Source organism: Catharus ustulatus, chromosome 24, assembly GCF_009819885.2.
Source record: "Catharus ustulatus isolate bCatUst1 chromosome 24, bCatUst1.pri.v2, whole genome shotgun sequence".
Taxonomy (NCBI): Eukaryota; Metazoa; Chordata; class Aves; order Passeriformes; family Turdidae; genus Catharus; species Catharus ustulatus.
In genome coordinates, this window is record NC_046244.1 from 1,157,626 (window position 1) to 1,177,459 (window position 19,834).

General features: G+C 51.1%; 1 protein-coding gene across 9 annotated transcripts in view; it reads left to right on the plus strand.

Annotated features, from left to right (window-relative positions):
• PAX7 (paired box 7) overlaps positions 1-4,376 on the plus strand; it is a 110,503-nt gene extending 106,127 nt beyond the window's left edge. For all 9 annotated transcript variants that reach the window (XM_033079690.2, XM_042779957.1, XM_033079693.2 and 6 more), the window contains one exon: positions 1,003-4,376. In XM_033079690.2, coding sequence (XP_032935581.1) covers positions 1,003-1,118 — 116 coding nt within the window. In that variant the 3' untranslated portion in view covers positions 1,119-4,376. The remainder of the gene's footprint in view (positions 1-1,002) is intronic.
• Positions 4,377-19,834: the final 15,458 nt, after the last annotated feature.

A 19,834-nucleotide genomic window follows, 5' to 3' on the forward strand; every position in this document is an offset into this window, starting at 1 on the left:
GGGAGCGGGGCCGGCGGAGCCGCCGCTCCCAGAGGCCGGGGCCGTGTTAATGATGCCGGTGATGGAACGCGGGAGCGTGAAGGGAATTCTAATGGATCTGCCAAGTCTAATCAGGATTGGTGCGTGGAAGGGGCTCCTCTGGGGCCCGCCGCTGACAGGACGTTGATGGCTGAGATTTGTTTACTCATTGGCACCGATCGGGCAGCTCCTGCCAGCTCCTGATTAATCTAATTGGGGCCATTAGAGGCGGGAAGGGGGACTTTGACTGAAGCCCGGCTAATGAGCAGTGTCACCGTCCTGTCCCAGCCCTGTCCCCTCACTCCGGGGCAGCCGGGGGAGCTGGGACCTCCCGTCCCTTCCTCGGCTGGGGCTGCTCTCCCTTCCCAGATGGAAGAGGGAAGAGGTTTTCCGTGGGATGAAGGGAGGCAGGCAGAGCTCACAGCCGGGAGTCAGCACTGGGCGAGGCAGATCCGAGCCCAAACCTGGGGAATTTCCACCGAAACCTCTGGAATCACTTCCAGCAGCACCACCGAGGGCGGGAGCCTGGAAGGTTTATCCCGAACCCTCAGAAGCCCCTTTTTCCATGGTGGAATTTCAGGTCTTTTCAGGTGTTCACAGAGAGAGTCAAGGGCCTCCCCTGCCCTTGGCTGTGCTGAGCCCCAGCAGGGCTTGTCCTGGTCCTGGCAGCTCCATCCCGGCTCTGAGACCTTCCTGGGACAGCAGGAGGTCTCCAGTGTGTGTGACAGCCCCATCCAGCTCTGAGTCCATCCCGGGAGAGCAGGAGGTCCCTGGTGTGTGTGACAGTCCCATCCCGGTTCTGAGTCCATCCCAGGACAGCAGGAGGTCCCCGGTGTGTGTGACAGTCCCATCCCAGCTCTGCATCCATTGCAGGAGGTCCTTGGTGTGTGTGACAGCCCCGAGCTGTCCCCGCTGTCCTGCAGGGCTGAATGTCCTGGTCACCGAAGGTGCCCCGTGTCCTCACTGTCCCTTTTCCCCCCACAGCCGCCGTGGATTACCTGGCCAAGAACGTGAGCCTGTCCACGCAGCGGCGCATGAAGCTGGGCGAGCACTCGGCCGTGCTGGGGCTGCTGCCGGTGGAGACGGGCCAGGCTTACTGAGAGCCCGACGTGACACCACGAGAGCCCTCTGGAGACCCCCACGGCTCCCGGGGATCCTTCCCGACCCATTCCACCCCAGCTGCCCGGAGATGGGAACGAGGGGGGAGCTCTCCCCGCATCCAGCTCCTCCAGAGCATTCCAGAGGCAAGTCCGGCCCCTGGGGCCTGGCTCCTCCTGTGGCCGGAGACAACGGCTTGGGTGCATTTATCAACCCCAGCCGCCCCTCCAAAGCCCCTGGCCACGGCATTCCCCCACACTCCAGGACTTTGCATTCCCTAGGTAGCTGGCATAGTCAAAGCCAAATTGAGCGCTTTTTTGTTTTCTTTGTAAAAGAAATATTTCCTTTTTTTTTCCCCTTTTTTTCCCCTTTTCTTTCTGTTGCTGTAAATTTGGTGAATGTTGTATAGGAAGGAATAACCAAGCTGAGCATTAAGGGTGATGTAAATTGGGACCACAGAAGACCTATGGACCAAATATAAGGACTTGTTAAAAACAAACAAACAAACCAACCAACCACAAAGACAAACGAAAGCAGAAGAACATTTATTCAAGGGACAGCAAATTTCCCCAGGCCAGCCTTACCCTCCCTTCTCACCGGTGGCTTCCCAAAGCAGGGCTGGACGGGCCAGATCTCTGCTGAGCAGGGGCAGGATGGGATTCCAGCCAGCCTGGGACCTTGGGGAAACACCAACAGCTGCAGGAGGAGCAGAGACAAAGGGCACAGGAAACATTCACTTCTCTGAGGGACCATCCCAGACCTGACTGTCACCGCCAGGACACGGCAGCAGAGCGGGGACAGTGGGGACAGAGCTGGCCTGGCACGAGGAGGGGCTGCAGAGAAACCCTGGGGACATGGGCAGGGCTCCTGGTGGCCCTGCTGTCCCTCAGCTGGCCAAAGGAGCGAAGACAAGAGGGCATGGCCAGGAACTCAGTGAGCAGAGCCGGGTTCTGCCACGGGAGTCACCTGGAAGGGAACAGAGCCAGGTCTGAAGGTGCTGCCCTGGCCAGAGATGGATGGGAGCCAGGTCTGGAGGTGCTGCCCTGACCAGGAGTGAACATGGAGCCAAGACAGAGGACCTGACAGGTTTCTGCAGCAGCCAGGGTGGGAAGGTGCTTCCAGCTGCCCCTCTCCACACTGCAGGGATGAGATTCACCTTCCTGAGGCATTCGTGTTATCACTGCTGGGAGAAAGCTGGAGATCCATCCATCCATCCATCCATCCATCCATCCATCCATCCATCCATCCATCCATCCATCCATCCATCTCCCAGCATAGCCCAGCTTCCCTCTGCTGCTGGAGCATGTCTCTCTCTCCCCCCCTCCAAGCTGTTCCTGTTCTCTGGATTTATCCCCCCCACACCTTTTCTTCTCTCCTGCCTGTGTCACCTCCTGTCCCTACTCAGACAAACCCAGGTCATCCCCAAGTCACCATGAAGGCATCACAGTGTCCCCACAGGCAGTTCTGCGTCCCCACAGGCAGTTCCATGTCCCCAGGGGCTGTCAGGGTTTGTGATGCCCTGAACCCCTTCAGTTATCTGCTTTCACAGCAAATTTCTGCCTTTGTGCACCGAGGGACCCCATGGTGGGAATAGTTTTGCTCTGGCTGCTGAAGGAGCCTCCCCTCATCCTCCATTCTGCCTCTCCCCCCATTCCCAACCCAACTGAACCTGTTCTGGCAGCTGGAACATCTGGAACATCTCCCTGGGCTCTTCCTCTGCCGCCATTCATCACGAGCCACCAGGGCCACTGTCCCTGCAGCCACCTGGACCAGCTCACCTGTCCTGGATTCCCAGTGTCCCATCAGAGCCACGCCAGCTTTGCTTCCCGGCTCTGGCAGCGCAGGCTCGACATTCCCAGAGGGATTTTCCTGCACCTCTCACACAGGAGCAGAATCCTGAGGCTCAGTTCTCCAGAAATCCCAACACAGAGTCCAAACATTCCCTGGATCCCAGAGTTTGGGAGCAATTCCATTCCCACCTCCTCTCCTGGGGGCAGCGCGTGCGAGAGAGGCCAAAGGGACACAAACCCCAGAGGGGACAGGGCAGCCCCAATGCCCTGGGCTGGTCGGGTGACCCCGAGACCTCTCCCTGCTGTGCTCTGGAAATCTCGGGGAGCAGTGAAACCTCTGCTGGTTTGTGGGGTTTGTGCTCTAAAGGAAAAGGGAACCCTGCAGAATTCCAGTCCTGGCTGAAATGTCCTTCCCAGCAGGAGCCCCGAAGGGATCCAGGGCTGTCTCCACGCCGTGATGGAAGCACCTGCTGGAGTTTCTCTGGGCACCATCCACAGGAACTGCTAAAATGAGAGATTTCCTGATAAATAACAATATTTAACAACATTTCAGATTTAACAACATTTCAGAGGCCAAACACTGACGATCCTCAGCTGGGGGCACCTTCCTGACTGAGCCCTGTTCCTTGCTGGAATTCCACCGTGCCAATATCTGCTCCTTGCTGGAATTCCACTGTGCTAATCCTGCTCCCTGCTGGAATTCCACCATGCCAATCCTGCTCCTTGCTGGAATTCCCGACCCAGCACCCTCCTGGCCTCCTGCTCAGCCACAAGGAAAGTTTCCATCATTCCACAGAACCGCTTGGCTGCTGCTCCTGCTCTGATCTCCTCTCTTATCTCCCCTCCTCACCAATGGACAGCCGGGCCTGGCCGCCTCACCCGAGGGCAGGACCCCAAAAAAAACCCCAAAATAAAAAAGAGGGAGCACTGCAGAAACCTCTCTGCCAATCCCCTTCCCCAGAAAGTCCGTGGGCAGCCGGGCACTGCTGTAAATAGAATTCCTAGAGGAACAAAATAGCTCTTCTCTGACCTTCCCCTCGTGGTCGCACTTTGTAAATTTAGTTGGGAAATTTGGTCATGTGCTGTATGTTTATAGAAAGTTGACTTTTTTTTTATATATACTAAAAAAAATCAAAACCACAGTGAGTGCCGTGATAGTTAAAAAAAAGAAAAAAAGAAAAAAAAAAAGAAAGAAAAATTTTAAAATAGAAAAAAAAAAAGAAAAAAGGGATGGGGGGATGAACTGTAGAAATTTGCCTATTGTGTGTTTTCAAAAGACATTCCAGAATCTTTGGGGTGGGATGGGGTTGATTTCGGGTTTTTTTTCCTTTTTCTTTTTTTTTTGTCTTTTTTTTTTTTGTTTCTTCCTTTTGTTCATGTATGAAAGCCAAAAGTAACTTTTGGTTTTGTTCTGTTGGTTCAGTTTTGTTTCATGGATTGCCAACCTCAGCTCTGCTGACGAGAGACAAACTCGGGGGGTGGGATGGGATGGGGAGGGGACACGGCCGGGGGAGGGCCTGGAGCTGGGACAGGACAAGGACAGTCGGACTGGGAACCTGGCTGGGGCCACCTGGGGCCACCTGGGGCCACCAACAAGGACCAAGCCTGGAGAGCCGGACAGTGACAACCTGTCTGTGGCCACTGGGGCCACCCAACAGTGACCAAACCTGGAGGGCTGGACAGCAGGAACCTGGCTGTGGCCACCTGGGGCCACCTGGGGCCACCAACAGGGACCAAACTTGGAGAGCTGGACAGTGAGAACCTGGCTGTGGCCACCTGGGGCCACCAAGGGGGACCAAACCTGGAGAGCTGGACAGTGAGAACCTGCCTGTGGCCACCTGGGGCCACCCAACAATGACCAAGCGGTTCCTCAGCTGTTGCTAACTCTGGGAGACCAAAAATCGCCCAAGGCTTCATCCAGAGCAAGGGACCAAGGGACTCGACCAGAGGTGGACACGGCCAGAGATGGACAGGACACAGACAGAGATGGATGTGTCAGAGATGACCACAGCAGAGATGACCATGGCCAGAGATGGACAGAGCCAGAGGTGGCCACAGCCAGATGTGAACACAACCAGAGGTGGCCACAGCAGAAATGACCCCAACCAGAGTCAGCCATGCCCAGGGACGCTCTCCCAGCTCCATGGCTCTCCCAGACCAGCCGTGTCCCCTGCCACCCCCGGGGGACAGCACTGACCCCGCGGGGGCTCCTTTGTCCCCCCAGCCCCGTCCCACCCGGCACAGCCACAGCAGATGGGCTCCTTTGTGTATTTAACGCTTCTAACCTGCTCCCCCGGCACCCCGCGGGTCCCCCTAGCGCTGTAGGGCTTTCCCTGTCCCCCAATTCCTGCGGGATTGTCGCTTCTGTGTTCGCCTCATCGCCGTCTGCTCTGGGCCGTGCGCCGGGTGTGTAAATACGGAACCGCACCATAATTTATTCAGCTATATGGAGTAGATTTAGTAGGAAGAGAAACTGGTTTTGCTTTAACTACCTGCTGCCTGTAGGTGTCTTTCTGTAACTCAGGCATAACTGTTATACATTAAAAAAAAAAAAAAAAAAAATTTATCCCAAGTGCCTTTTTTGGGTTGTTGGCGTACCAGGAACCTCGGGGATATCCAACGCACCCAGGCAAATTCCAGCTGTTTTCCCTCAAAAAAAAAAAACAAAAAAACAACAAAACCACAGCAAGGTGGGAAAGCTGGGCAAATACATTTAAAAAACCTTGAATTTTGGGGCGGGGATGATTTCCCGGCCTGTTCACAACACAACTGAGCCTTTATCCATTGATCTGGAGCAGCTCCGGGCCGGGCTGGGCTGGGCTGGGCTGGGCTGGGCTGGGCTGGGCTGAGCTGGGATGGGATGGGATGGGATGGGATGGGATGGGATGGGATGGGATGGGATGGGATGGGATGGGATGGGATGGGATGGGATGGGATGGGATGGGATGGGATGGGATGGGGTGGGCCGGGCTGAGCTGGGCCAGGCTGAGCTGGGCTGAGCTGGGCCAGGCTGAGCTGGGCAGGGCTGAGCTGGGCCAGGCTGGGCTGGGCTGAGCTGGGTAGGGCTGAGCTGGGCTGGGCCAGGCTGAGCTGGGCCGGGCTGGGCTGGGCTGGGCTGAGCTGGGCTGGGCTGGGCTGGGCTGGGCTGGGCTGGGCTGGGCCGAGCTGGGCTGGGCTGGGCCAAGCTGGGCTGGGCTGGGCTGGGCTGGTCCGGGCCAAGCTGGGCCGGGCTGGGCCCGGCCGCTCCACTCCCAGCTCTGCAGACACCTGGCTCTTGTTAAACACCAGGCTTGGCACCAAGAAGTGGAAAAATATTCCCAAAATTGTGGGGGATGCAGGGCTGGGGGCTCCACAGCAGGAATGAACCTCGAGAACAAAGCTCTGGATTCAGGCACCCGCCTGGAGCGGTTTTGGCTCCCTGGAACTGGACCTGATCTCCAGCCAAGCCACGCGGAGCCTGGGTCTGCTGGGGGTTTTCTGGGGCTGGCCCTCCTCGGAGGGGACAGTGTGGCCCCTCAAAGCTTGGTGGGGTCACCCCTGGATGGGAAACACCAGATGTGGGACTGGAAACACCCAGTGTGGGGTGGGAAACACCTAATGTGGGATGGGAAACACCCAGTGTGGGATGGGAAACACCAAATGTGGGACTGGAAACAGCAAATGTGGGACTGGAAACAGCAAATGTGGGGTGGACACTCCTGGGTTTGGGTTTGGGGAGCATAAAGGGCCAGAATTGCCAGCCTGGGATCTGCCCCTGGCTCAGGAGAAGCCCGAGGGCTTTGGGATTGCCCCCCCTCACCTGCACCCCCTGGTCCAGTCCCTCTCTGAGACCCCCAAACCCCCCAGGTGCTCCCAGTGCCAGGACAGTCCACATTTCTGAGGAGAACAGGAAACTGGGGGAGCCTTGAGCCAAAGGCCCAGCCTGGATGGGGCTGGCACTGGGGAACCCCCAGGGTGGAGATTTGGGGGGCTCTGAGGGGTTCACTGGGGATCCCTGGCAAACCTGGAAGGGATGAGGGGGAACCCCAGCTCTGGGGTGCAGCTGAGGGCACCGTGCTGCCCCGAACCCCAGTATCACTGTAACTATGGCCAGAGAGGCTCAGCCTCATGTGGGAACCATCCCCAGCCCCAGCCTGGATCCCTCCCGTGAGATTCCTGTGGGAATCGTGTTCGGGATCTGCCAGGAGCCCCTTCTCACCCTCACCCCACCAGGACCTGCTGGATTTTTTGGAGGGAAAAGCAGGAGCTGCTGCTGAGGGCAGCACCGAGCGCTGCACACCACAGGGTCACATCCAGGGGTGGCAGGGAAGGGATCCCGTTTGTCCAGATACTAAAACAGGGTGACATTAAAAACACGGTGACACTATAAACACAGTGACACAAACAGGGTGACACTGAAACATGGTGACACTATAAACACAGTGACCCTATAACACGGTGACACTATAAACACGCTGACACTGTTACACAGTGACATTAAAAACAGGGTGACACTATAGACATGGTGACACTCTGACATGGTGACACTGTAAACACGACACAAACACAGTGACACTATAAACACTGACACTGTAACACGGTGACATTAAAAACACGGTAACACTACAAACATGGTAGCACTATGAACATGGTGACACTAACACAGTGACACTATAACGAGGTGGCAGTATAAACACGGTGACACTGAAACATGGTGGCACTGAAACACAGTGATGCTATAAACATGGTGACACTATAACAGAGTGACACTATAAACACAGTGACACCGAAACACAGTGACACCATAAACACACTGCCACTATAAACACAGTGACACTGAAACACAGTCATACCATAAACACACTGACACTCTAAACACAGTGACAGTGAAAGAGGGTGACACTAAAACACAGTGATGCCACAAACATGGTGACACTATAACAGAGTGACACTATAAACACAGTGACACTGAAACACTGTGACAATATAAACATGGTGACACTGAAACACAGTGACAGCATAAACACACTGAAAATATACATGGTGACACTATGAGATGGTGACAATGACACTAAACATGGTGAGAATATAACACAGTGACACTGAAACACGGTGACAAAAACATGATGACACTATAAACACAGTGACACTAAAACATGGTGACACTAAAACACAGTGATGCTATAAACATGGTGACACTATAACAGAGTGACACTATAAACACAGCGGCACTGAAACATGGTCACACCATAAATACACTACCACTATAAACACGGTGATACTGAAACATGGTGACACTATAAACACACTGCTACTATAAACACAGTGACACTGAAACACGGTGACACAAACAGGGTGACACTATAAGCATGGTGACACTGTAACATGGTGACACTGTAGCACAGTGACACTATAAACACGACATGTAACACGGTGACACTACAACACGGTGACATTATAACACTATAACTATAAACATGTTGGCACTTACAGGGTGACATTAAAAACATGGTGACACAAACATGGTGACACAAAACGGTGACATTATAAACATGGTGATGCAAAATGTCACGCTATGGTGACACTAACATGGTGACGCAAATACAGGGACACTGAAACACGGTGACACTGAAACATGACACTAAAACATGGTGACACTGTAACACAGTGACATTATAACACAGTGACACTATAAACACAGTGACACTACAACACAGTGACACTATAAACACGGTCGCACTGAAACACACTGACACTGAAACATGGTGGCACCAAAACACAGTGGCACTATAAACATGATGACATGTAACATGGTGACACTGAAACACAGTGACACTATAAACACACTGACACTATAGACACAGTGACACTATAAACATGGTGGCACTATAGCACGGTGACACAAACATGGTGACAATATAAACATGGTGACACAAAATGGTGACACTATAATGAGTGACGCTATAAACACAGTGACACAAACACAGTGACACTGAAACACGGTGACACTGTAACACACTGACACTGAAACGTGGTTGGTGACACTATAACACAGTGACATCTATAACACATTGACACTCTAATCATGGTGACACTGTAAACACAGTGACACAAACTCAGTGACATAAACTCGGTGACACTATAACCACGGTGACAATAAAAACATGGTGACACACAATATCCCTATAACCACAGTGACATTCAAAACACAGTGACACTAAAAACACGGTGACATTGATTATTTATTATTATTTGTTAGTTATATAGCTATTAGTTATAATTTATTCTATACTATTTTTCATTTATTCATTTATTATTTTTATTTATTCATACATAATTTTAAAATTTATCGTTTATTTATTTATTTATTGTTTATATTGATTTAGGTGGGGGGGTGTTGCTTTGTTTTAGGGGGTTTATTTATTATTATTATCTGGGAATTACAGCTCTTCCCTCTGGTCCCCAGACCTCTGTGCCTCCCCAGCCTCCTCTGACCCTCCCCACTGGATATTCCCCTGGAATTCTGATACTCCCCTGGAATTCTAACATTTCCCTGGAATTCTGATACTCCCCTGGAATTCTGATACTCCCCTGGAATTCTAACATTTCCCTGGAATTCTGATACTCCCCTGGAATTCTGATACTCCCCTGGAATTCTAACATTTCCCTGGAATTCTGTTATTTCCCTGGAATTCTGACATTCCCCTGGAATTCTGTGTTTTGCTGCTGGATGGAGCCCAGTCCTGAGTGATTCTAATCCCGAGCACGGGAAAACCCCAAATATCAACAATTCCATCCTTGCTCTGCAGTTTTGTAGGGAAACCCTTGGAGGGGGAACTCACACTTTCCTTTTCAACTTCTCAACCAGAAAAACTGAATATTCCCGTTATTTTCCTGGATATTCTCACAGTTACTGGTGGACTCGATGATCCCGATAGACCCTTTCCAGCCCAGCATATTCCATGATTCCATTATTAATTATCCTACAATTCCGTGGTTCTGTAATTCTATGATTGTCTGATCCTACAATTCCATTATTCCCTGATTCTATAAAAATCATATAATTCTGTGATTCTATAATCTTATTCTTCTAAGATTCTATAAACCCACAGTTCCATGATTCTCTGATCCTACAATTCCATGATTCCATAATCCTATAATTCCATGGTTCTGTAATCCTGTAATTCTGATTGTCTGATCCTACAATTCTATTATTCCCTGATTCTATAATCCTATAATTTTATGATTATATAATCCAACAATTCCATTATTCTGTCATTTTATAATCCCACAATCCCATGATTCTATGATTTTACAATTCTGTGATTCTATAATCCTATAGTACAATGATTCTATAAACCTATAATTCTGTGGTTCTCTGATCCTATAATTCTATAATCCTATAATTCCATGATTCCACGATTCTGTGATTTTATAATCCTGCAATTCCATGGTTCTCTGATCCTACAGTTTCGTGATTCCATGATTCCATAATCCTGCAGACCCATGATTCTATAATCCTACAATCCCATGATTGTCTGATCCTGCAATTCCAGGATTCCATGGTTCCATAATCCTGTAATTCTGTGATTCCATGATCCTGCAATTCCATGATTTCATAATCCTACAATTCCATGGTTCCATAATCCTGCAATTCCATGATTCCATAATCCTGCAATTCCATGGTTCCATAATCCTACAATTCCATGGATCCACAATCCTGCAATTCCATGATTTCATAATCCTACAATTCCATGGTTCCATAATCCTACAATTCCATGATTCCATGGTTCCATAATCCTACAATTCTATGGTTCCATAATCCTACAGTTCCATGGTTCCATGATCCTGCAATTCTGTGATTCCATGATTTTATAATCCCACAATTCCATGGTTCTCTGGTCCTTCAGTTCCATGATTCTGTAATGCTGCAATCCCATTCTGTTCTCAGAGGGAATTTGAGGAATACACAAATCTCTTTTCCATGTCAAGACCCTTCCCACCTCATTCCTTTCCTTTTTCCTTTGGAAGGCGGGCGAGGAAAGGGAAGAACAGCCCAGAAGGAAAAAAAAGAAACATTTTTGCCTTTCTGAGCTGGGATTCAGAACCTTTTTGAAGCTCAAACTAAAGAAAACTTTTTTTCCCCTCACTTTTAATTTAAAACTAAGCAATTCAACCTATTTGAAAAGGTTCTTATGAAACTGAAATGTTTTAGGGGAAGGTTTAAAGCAGTTTCAATCTCTCCCTTTTTTCTATCACCAGGGATTCCCAAGGGCAAGCTGGAATTCTGTGTTGGTTTTGGGGCCATTTTGGGATCCTGATTTTCACGAATGCAGAAAATCCATCCCAAAGGGCATCCCTGGAAGTGGAATTCCCTGGAATTCCTGTGGGAAAATGAGCCCAGCAGCCCAGCACTCCTCCCTCCCAACCTTTATTCTGGTTTTAATTTAGATATTACTTTAGGGATTTTTAGGGCTCTTTTTGGTACTTATTTAGGTATTTTATTCAGGTTTTTATTTAGGCATTATGTATTTTATTTAGGCATCATTTTAGTAGGTTTTTTATGGTGTTTTTTAGTACTTATTTAAGTATTATTTTTGGTGTGTTTAGGCATTTTTTCTATATATGTTATGTAAGTATTATTTTAGGTATTTTAAGTAGGAATTTTATTTGCATATTATTTTAGGTAATTTATCCAGATGTTATTTTAGATACTTAATTAGGCATTATTTAAGGTGTGTTATTTAGGTATTTGGTTTAGGTGTTTTATTGAGGTATTAATGTGGATATTAGGTATTTTATCAATATTCTTGTAGGTAAATATTTTAGGTGCATATCCCCTAACCCAGCCATTCCCAAACCTCTCATTCCCAAATCCCGCAGGGAACGTGCCCAGCCTGGGGCAGGATCCCACATTTCAGCACCTCCCATTCCCAATCCCTGACCCCAGGGGTGTTTATGGCAGCTCAGGGCCACTCCCAGCTCCCATCCCATATCCAGTCCCTGTTCCTGATCCCACAGCCCCAGCTCCCACCCCATATCCCTGTCCCCATTGCCGATCCCAGGGATATTTTATGGAAGCTCAGGGTCACTCCCAGCTCCCACCCCTATCCAGTCCCTGTTCCTCATCCCAGTGATCCCACAGCCCAGAGTCATTCCCAGCTCCCATCCCATATCCAGCTCCCTGTTCCTGATCCCACTGATCCCACAGCCCCAGGGTCACTCCCAACTCCCTATTCCAGCTCTTTATTCCTGATCCCAGGGATGTTTTACGGCAGCTCAGGGTCACGCCTAGCTCCCACCCCTATCCCTGTCCCTGTCCCTGATCCCAGAGATATTTTATGGCAGCTCAGGGTCACTCCCAGCTCCCACCCCTATCCCTGTCCCTGTCCCTGATCCCAGGGGTGTTTTATGGCAGCCCAGGGTCACTCCCATCTCTCACTCCATGTCCAGCTCCCTGTCCCTGATCCCAGTGATCCCACAGCCCCAGGGTCATTCCCAGCTCTCACCCCATATCCCTGTCCCCATTGCTGATCCCAGGGATGTTTTATGGCAGCCCCAGAGTCATTCCCAGCTCCCACCCCATATCCCAGTCCCTGTCCCCAATCCCACAGCCCCAGCTCCCACCCCATATCCCTGTCCCTGTCCCTGATCCCAGTGGTCCCACAACTCCAGGGTCACTCCCAGCTCCCTATTCCTCATCCCAGGGGTGTTTATGGCAACTCAGGGTCACTCTCAACTCCCACCCCATATCCAGCTCCCTGTTCCTGATCCCACTGATCCCACAGCCCCAGAGTCATACCCAGCTCCCACCCCATATCCCTGTCCCCATTGCTGATCCCAGGGATATTTTATGGCAGTTCAGGGTCACTCCCAGCTCCTACCTCATATCCAGGTCCCTGTCCCCAATCCCACAGCCCCAGCTCCCACCCCATATCCCTGTCCCTAGCCCTGATTCCAGTGATCCCACAGCCCCAGGGTCATTCTCAGCTCCCACTCCATATCCAGCTCCCTGTCCCTGATCCCAGAGATGTTTTATGGCAGCCCAGGGTCATTCCCAGCTACCACCCCGTATCCAGCTCCCTGTCCCCAATCCCAGTGATCCCACAGCCCCAGAGTCACTCCCAGCTCCCACCCCATATCCATGTCCCCATTGCCGATCCCAGGGATATTTTATGACAGCCCCAGAGTAATTCCCAGATCCCACTCCATATCCAGCTCCCTGCTCCTGATCCCACTGATCCCACAATCCCAGGGTCACTTCCAGCTCCCACCCCATATTCCTGTCCCCATTGCTGATCCCAGAGATGTTTATGGCAGCTCAGGATCACTCTCAGCTCCCACCTCATATCCAGGTCCCTGTCCCTGATCCCACAGCCCCAGCTCCCACCCCATATGCCTGTCCCCATTGCCGATCCCAGGGATATTTTATGGCAGTTCAGGGTCACTCCCAGCTCCCACCACATATCCCAATCCCTGTCCCTGTCCCTGATTCCAGTGATCCCACAGCCCCACGGTCATTCCCATCTCTCACACCATATCCCTGTCCCCATTGCTGATCCCAGGGATGTTTAAAGGCAGCTCAGGATCATTCCCAGCTCCCATCCCATATCCAGCTCCCTGTCCCCAATCCCACAGCCTCAGCTCCCATCCCATATCCAGCTTCTTGCTCCTGATCCCACTGATCCCACAACTCCAGGGTCACTCTCAGCTCCCACCCCATATCCAGTCCCTGTCCCCGATCCCAGTGATCCCAGCTCCCACTCCATATCCAGCTCCCTGTCCCTGATCCCAGAGGATGTTTTATGGCAGCCCAGGGTCACTCCCAGCTCCCACCCCACATCCCTGTCCCCACTGCTGATCCCAGAGGATTCAGCTCCCCCCGAGCCGGAGCTCTCGGCGCTTCCCGAGCGGTTCCAGCTCCCGGGCCTTATTAAACTGGGCTGTGGCCCTGCATAAAATCAGGGAGCTCTGAGCAGGGACAGGGACATAGGAGGGAATTAAATCCCTCAGGAAGGATTTCTGCACCAGGCCCATTCCTTTCTTTTTTCAGGATTAATTGTAATTAAGATCCTGGCCCAGCCAGGCCTCGCGCTCACCTGGTGCAGACCAGCCTGGAATTTTAACATCAGAGCTCATCCTGCATTCCCACAACATCCCTGCCAGCCCTTCCCTCATCCCTGGGCCAGCATTCCCAGCAATTCTGCTCCAGACTGCCTCTTTTTGGGGTTTTTGGAGTTTTCCCGGGAAAGGGGGAGGGACTGGGATGGCAAGGGAACAGGGCGAGGTGCAGCATTCCCGAATCCACATTCCCAGGGAAAAGCAGCCTGGGGGAGCAGGAATTCCCCCCCTGGAGTTTTCCAGGTCCTTCCAATCCCCTGGGGGTGCAGCAGACCCGTCTGGGGGCCCTGTGGCTCCCTCCACCCCAATTCCCTCTGGGAATTCCCCGGGGGCAGGGCAGCACCGGGGATGGGAGCAGATCCTGCTTTTCCTGGTGCTGGGGGATCCCGGACACCACAATTCCCTCTGGGAATTCCCCGGGGGATGGGAGCAGATCCCGCTTTTCCCGGTGCTGGGGGATCCCGGACACCACAATTCCCTCCCCAGGTTCTGCTTTCCCTCCAGCACCCCCAAAAATCCCCCAGGAACAGCTCAGATCCCAGGAGAGGCACCAGTGTGGGACAGGGCATCTCCGGATGGGGAATATTGGGAATATTCTCCTAAATCCAGGAGCTGCAAGCAAAGTGCCCTTCTCCTTCCCAAACCTCCAAAATCCCAAAATTTGCCTTCGATGCCTCTCTCAGCCCCAGCGAGGGGCTCTCCCTGTTCCTTTGGGATTGAGTTCCCTCATCTCCACCTTTCTCTCCTTTCTCCTTTCCCTCCTCTCATCCTATTTTAATTTTTTTTCTCCAGTTCTCCCAGAGCTGGAAGTGGCTGACTGGGAAATAAATAAATAAAAGAAATAAATGAAATAAATAAATGAAATATCCAGGAATCCTGGCTGATTCCTGCACGTCCCTCACCCTGAATTCCACCCAGGATTGCCTTTTGTACAGAGCCAGGCTAATTATTATTAATGGCAGATTTGGGTTTATTTCAAACAGGAGAACGAAAAAAAAAATCCGAGGGGGATGAGGGGGGAGGATGAGGATGGGAGGGAAGAGGGGGGGAAAAAAAGGAAAAAAGGGAGAGAAGAAACCCAGAAGAAACTGTTCACATTTCCCGAGACATGGACAAAGCTTTTATGAATATAACTGGATTTGTAACAAGCATTGCAGCTGCATATAAGGCATTCAGACATGGAGACAATTTTACTAGATAATAGACTATCACGCAGGATACAATTTAAATTAAAAAATGCAATTTTCACCTTGAAATGAACAAATGATTACAATTTCTATACAAATTAAGGCATTCAGGCTCTCTTTCAGTAGTGGCATCAGCCCATGAAATATGACATAATTACCATGAAATACATTTTCAAATATTTTGATTTTTGTCCGCTGCTTTTAAAAAACACAGCCCGGGCTCGCGTGTGTGTGTGTGAGTGTGTGAGTGTGCGTGGGGGGAGAGCGGCTCCCATTATCCCACCTTCTGGGGAAAAACACATTAAAAAGAAAAGAAAAACTACCCAAAGATTAAACCTCCCCCCCTCTCCCTCCTCCCCGCTCCCCCTCCTCTTGACTCGCGAGATAAAATTGAAAAAAAAAATCAGACAGAAAGAAAAGGGACGCAAGCGAAAGGCTCTAAAGCCTCGAGATTTATCTAAATTACTACGCTTATCTGCAAAAATCACATCTGCCGGTTATCTGGCGGCTCCGCGCATCGCCCGCGCCCCCTCCCCGCGCCCGCCTTGGATTCCTCTCCTTTTATTTTTTAATTATTTTTCCATTATGCTCCCCTCGCAGGGCTGAGGCTACAAGGGGGATCAGAGGGGCGCTGACCCCGGGCAGGAGGAGGGAGAGGGGTGGGGATAGCAGGAATGACAGGATTGGGAAATCGCGGGAGGAGCTGGAATTTGGGGGGCAAGGGGGGAATTTCCTCCCCAGCCCTCTCCAGGAAAATCCGCTGGGAGAGGCAGGAAAGGCTTGGAAAGGAGGGAGAGGGGGAATTTTGGGGTGAAAATATGGAAATGGCTGGGGGAATGATGGGGGGAAATACAGAAATGATAGGGGGAATTTTGGGGGTAATATACAGAAATTATAGGGGGAAAACTGGGGGTAAAATACAGACACTATAGGGGAAATTTGGGGGTAAAAATACAGAAATGACGAGGATATTTTGGGGGTAAAATACAGAAATTATAGGGGAAAGTTTGGGGATAAAATACAGAAATTATAGGTGAAAATTGGGGGTAAAATGCAGAAATTATAGGGGGAATTTTAGGGGTAAAATACAGAAATAGGAAGGGGAATTTTGGGGATAAAATACAGAAATTACAGTGTTAAAATACAGAAAATATAATGGAATTTGTGGGGTAAAACATAATTATTGAGAATCCTCCCTGAGTTTTTCCCTGGATATGGAGATGTCACGAGGTCACACATCCCAGGACAGCTCTGTCCCTTTGTCCTCTCTCTTTTTTAGGGAACCCTTCAAATAAAGCTGGATCAGGAGGACAGGCAGGGCCTGAGGGTGCAGCTGGGCTGGGTTTATCCTTCTTTAATTCCTCCCTAGAACGTGTCCAGAGGGGTTGGGGTGGGGTTTTGGGAAGAGCTCCAGGCTGGGCTGGGATTCCCACAGGAGCTGTGGCTGCCCTGGATCCCTGGAATGTCCAAGGACAAGATGGGGACAGTGCTGGCCCTGCCCATGGGTGACACTGGATGAGCTTACAGGTCCTTCCAAGCCAACCCATTCCAGGATTTCTGTGTTTTCCCAGGCTGGGAGTTCCCTCTTCCCTTTGAGTTTAGAACTTGCCTGTATTTCGATCATTTCAATCCATTTTGCTGGAGTGGGGCAGGATAATCCTGGATTTTGGGCTCCTGGTTTGCCCATTCCCAACATTCCCATCATTCCCATCATTCATTCCCATCATTCCCAACATTCCCATCATTCCCATCATTCCCATAATTCCCAAAATTCCCAACATTCCCAACATTCACAACATTCCCAACATTCCCATCATCCATTCCCAACATTCCCAACATTCCCATCATTCATTCCCAACATTCCCAACATTCCCATCATTCCCAACATTCCCAACATTCCCATCGTTCCCAACATTCCCATCATTCCCAACATTCCCATCATTCCCATCATTCCCAGGTTTTTGTGCCACTTTGTGGCAGATTTTGGCAAAGCTCGAGTGGATTTGTCCCTTTTTCCTCCTTCAGGAAACCAGGGATGGGTTTCTCCTGAGCAGCAGCTCCCAACCCTTGTTTTCCATGGAATAAAATCCCTTTTCCCTGTGATTTCCATCCCTGTCCCTGCCTGCAGTGTCCCCACAGGAATTGGGGACCTCACTGGATTCCCTCCAGCCTTGGTTCCCTCAATGTTTATTGACTTCCATCCCCATTTCTGAGCTTTTACTCCCAAAATTTGGAGCTTTCACTCCAAAATTCCCACTCTGGGATCCATGTCCTGCTCAGCAGCACATCAAGAAGGGAAGGGGGAAGATTGGTTCCATTTCAGTTTGGAAATTCAGAGCATTTTTGTGGCAAAAAAATCAATTTTTTGGTGGTGGTGAGCGGCCCCTGTGGCTGCTGGGCTGACACAGCTCCCAAAGGGGATTTTTAATCAAAATCTGGAATTTTTTGAGTTGTCTGTGAGGAAATCCTGGTGTTCAGTGCTTGAATGCTCTGAGAAGGAGCTGGGAATGATTTAATTAATAAAATTCCATTCTTTCAGCTCTGGGACAGGAGCAATGGAGCAACCTCAGAATCAGCCCCCACTATAAATAATTTCATTTTTTATTAGCATATTCTTTTAACTTTCCCCACCTTCATCTGGAAAACCTGGCAGCCCTTGATATCCAGTAACAGATATTGATTTTGGGCTGGAGAGCTGCATCAGGGCACAGAAGTGCTGAGCAGCATTTTTAAGGCGATCGATAATTTCAGCTGAGAAATTATTCATAATTGGGAAAGAAAAAGCTTTTTAGCAGGAGCTGAAGCTGCTCGGCCTGCACTCAATAAATAAAAATAAAATTGTGGAGTTTTTTTTCTTGAAGAGGAGGAGAAGAAGGGGAGAGGAGGGGAAGGAAGAGAGGGCAGGGCAGTGGGATGGGATGGGATGGGATGGGATGGGATGGGATGGGATGGGATGGGATGGGATGGGATGGGATGGGATGGGATGGGATGGGATGGGATGGGATGGGATGGGATGGGATGGGATGGGATGGGATGGGATGGGATGGGATGGGATGGGATGGGATGGGATGGGATGGGATGGGATGGGATGGGGATTCCTTATCCATGATGGGAATTCAGGAATGAGTTCCAGGAGAGGCCCCAGAACACTGAGAGCATTCCTGGGATAGGTCTGAGCCCAGGGCAGCCCTTCCTGGGGCCGTGAGTAAGGCTGGGGCTCAGCTTTGGGGTTTTTATTGGGATTTGATGTTTTATTGGTGTTTGGGGTTTATTTCCCCAGAGTTCCTTCCTTTAACCCAAACAAAGGGTCCGTGCACCCCTGACCTCACTGGGAACATTCCCATTCCAATCCCCATTCCCATTCTCAGCGGATTTTAACCCAAATTAACCCAGATGTGTCTCCATCAAGCCGCTGCTGGAAGCCAGAGCTCCATCGGGATGGGATGCAAGAAAAGCGAGTCCGAGTCCACTCTGGGTGTTGGGACAGAGCCACTCCTCCCTGCCTCTCCCTGGGGCTGTCCCCAGAGATGTCCCCAGCCCTGGAGCTGTCCCCAGAGCTGTCCCTAACCCCAGAGCTGTCCCTAGTCTGGAGCTCTCCCTGTCCCCAGCTCTCAGCCCAGAGCTGCCCTCAGAGCTGTCCCTGTCCCCAACCAACTCCAGGTCTGTCCCCTGCCGGGCTGTCCTTGTCCCGAGCCCCAGAGCTGTCCCCAGAGCTGTCCCCGGCCAGGCTGTCCCTGCCGAGCTGTCCCTGCCTGTCGCAGCTCGGGGACAGCTCAGGGACAGTTTGGCCCAGCCCCGCTCCCATTCCAGAGCCGCTTCCCAAACAGCCCCGGAGCTCAGAGCCAGCCCCGGCTCGGGCTCTGCTCGAATTCCCAAGGGATTCCCTCTGCTGGGAGGCTCCGTGCTCTCCCTGCTGAGCCCGCGGGCTCTGGGCGCGCCGGGAATCCCGGATTTCTGACCATTTTCCAGGGGAACAAGGATCCCTCGAGCTCACTCGTGGCCAGGCTGGGAAGAGCTGAGGCTGCCCAGAGCCAGCTCCTTTCCAGCCCTCCCATTTCCAACCCTCCCATTTCCCAAATCTTCCATTTCCAACCCTCCCATTCCCCCACCCTCCCATTTCCTGAACCTCCAATTTCCCGGCCCTCCCATTTCCCAAATCTTCCATTTCTGAACCTTCCATTTCCAACCCTCCCGTTTCCTGAACCTCCCATTTCTCAACTTCTCATTTCCAGCCCTCCCATTTCCCAACCCTCCCATTTCCCAAACTTTCCATTTCCAACCCTCTCATTTCCCAGCCCTCCCATTTCCCCACCCTCCCATTTTCCAACCCTCCCATTTCTGGGGGGAGCTGCAGCTCTCTGATGGCTCCATCACACCTGGGAAGCTCCAAACCCTTCCCAGTCTCACTTTTCCAGCTGAGAATGCTCCTGGGCTGCCCTGGGGCAGGGATGGCTTGGCAGGGATGCTCCAGAGCCTCCAGGGAATGGCTGGAAGGAGCTCAGGAGAGTCCCTGAGGCCTTGGCTGGGGGTGCCAGAGGCTTGAGGCTGAATTTCATTTCCAGCCAAACTCCAGGGGTGTTGGATCCCACAAACCTGGGAGTTCTGAGCTTTCTGTGCTTTCTGGCACTGACCCCCTAGAGA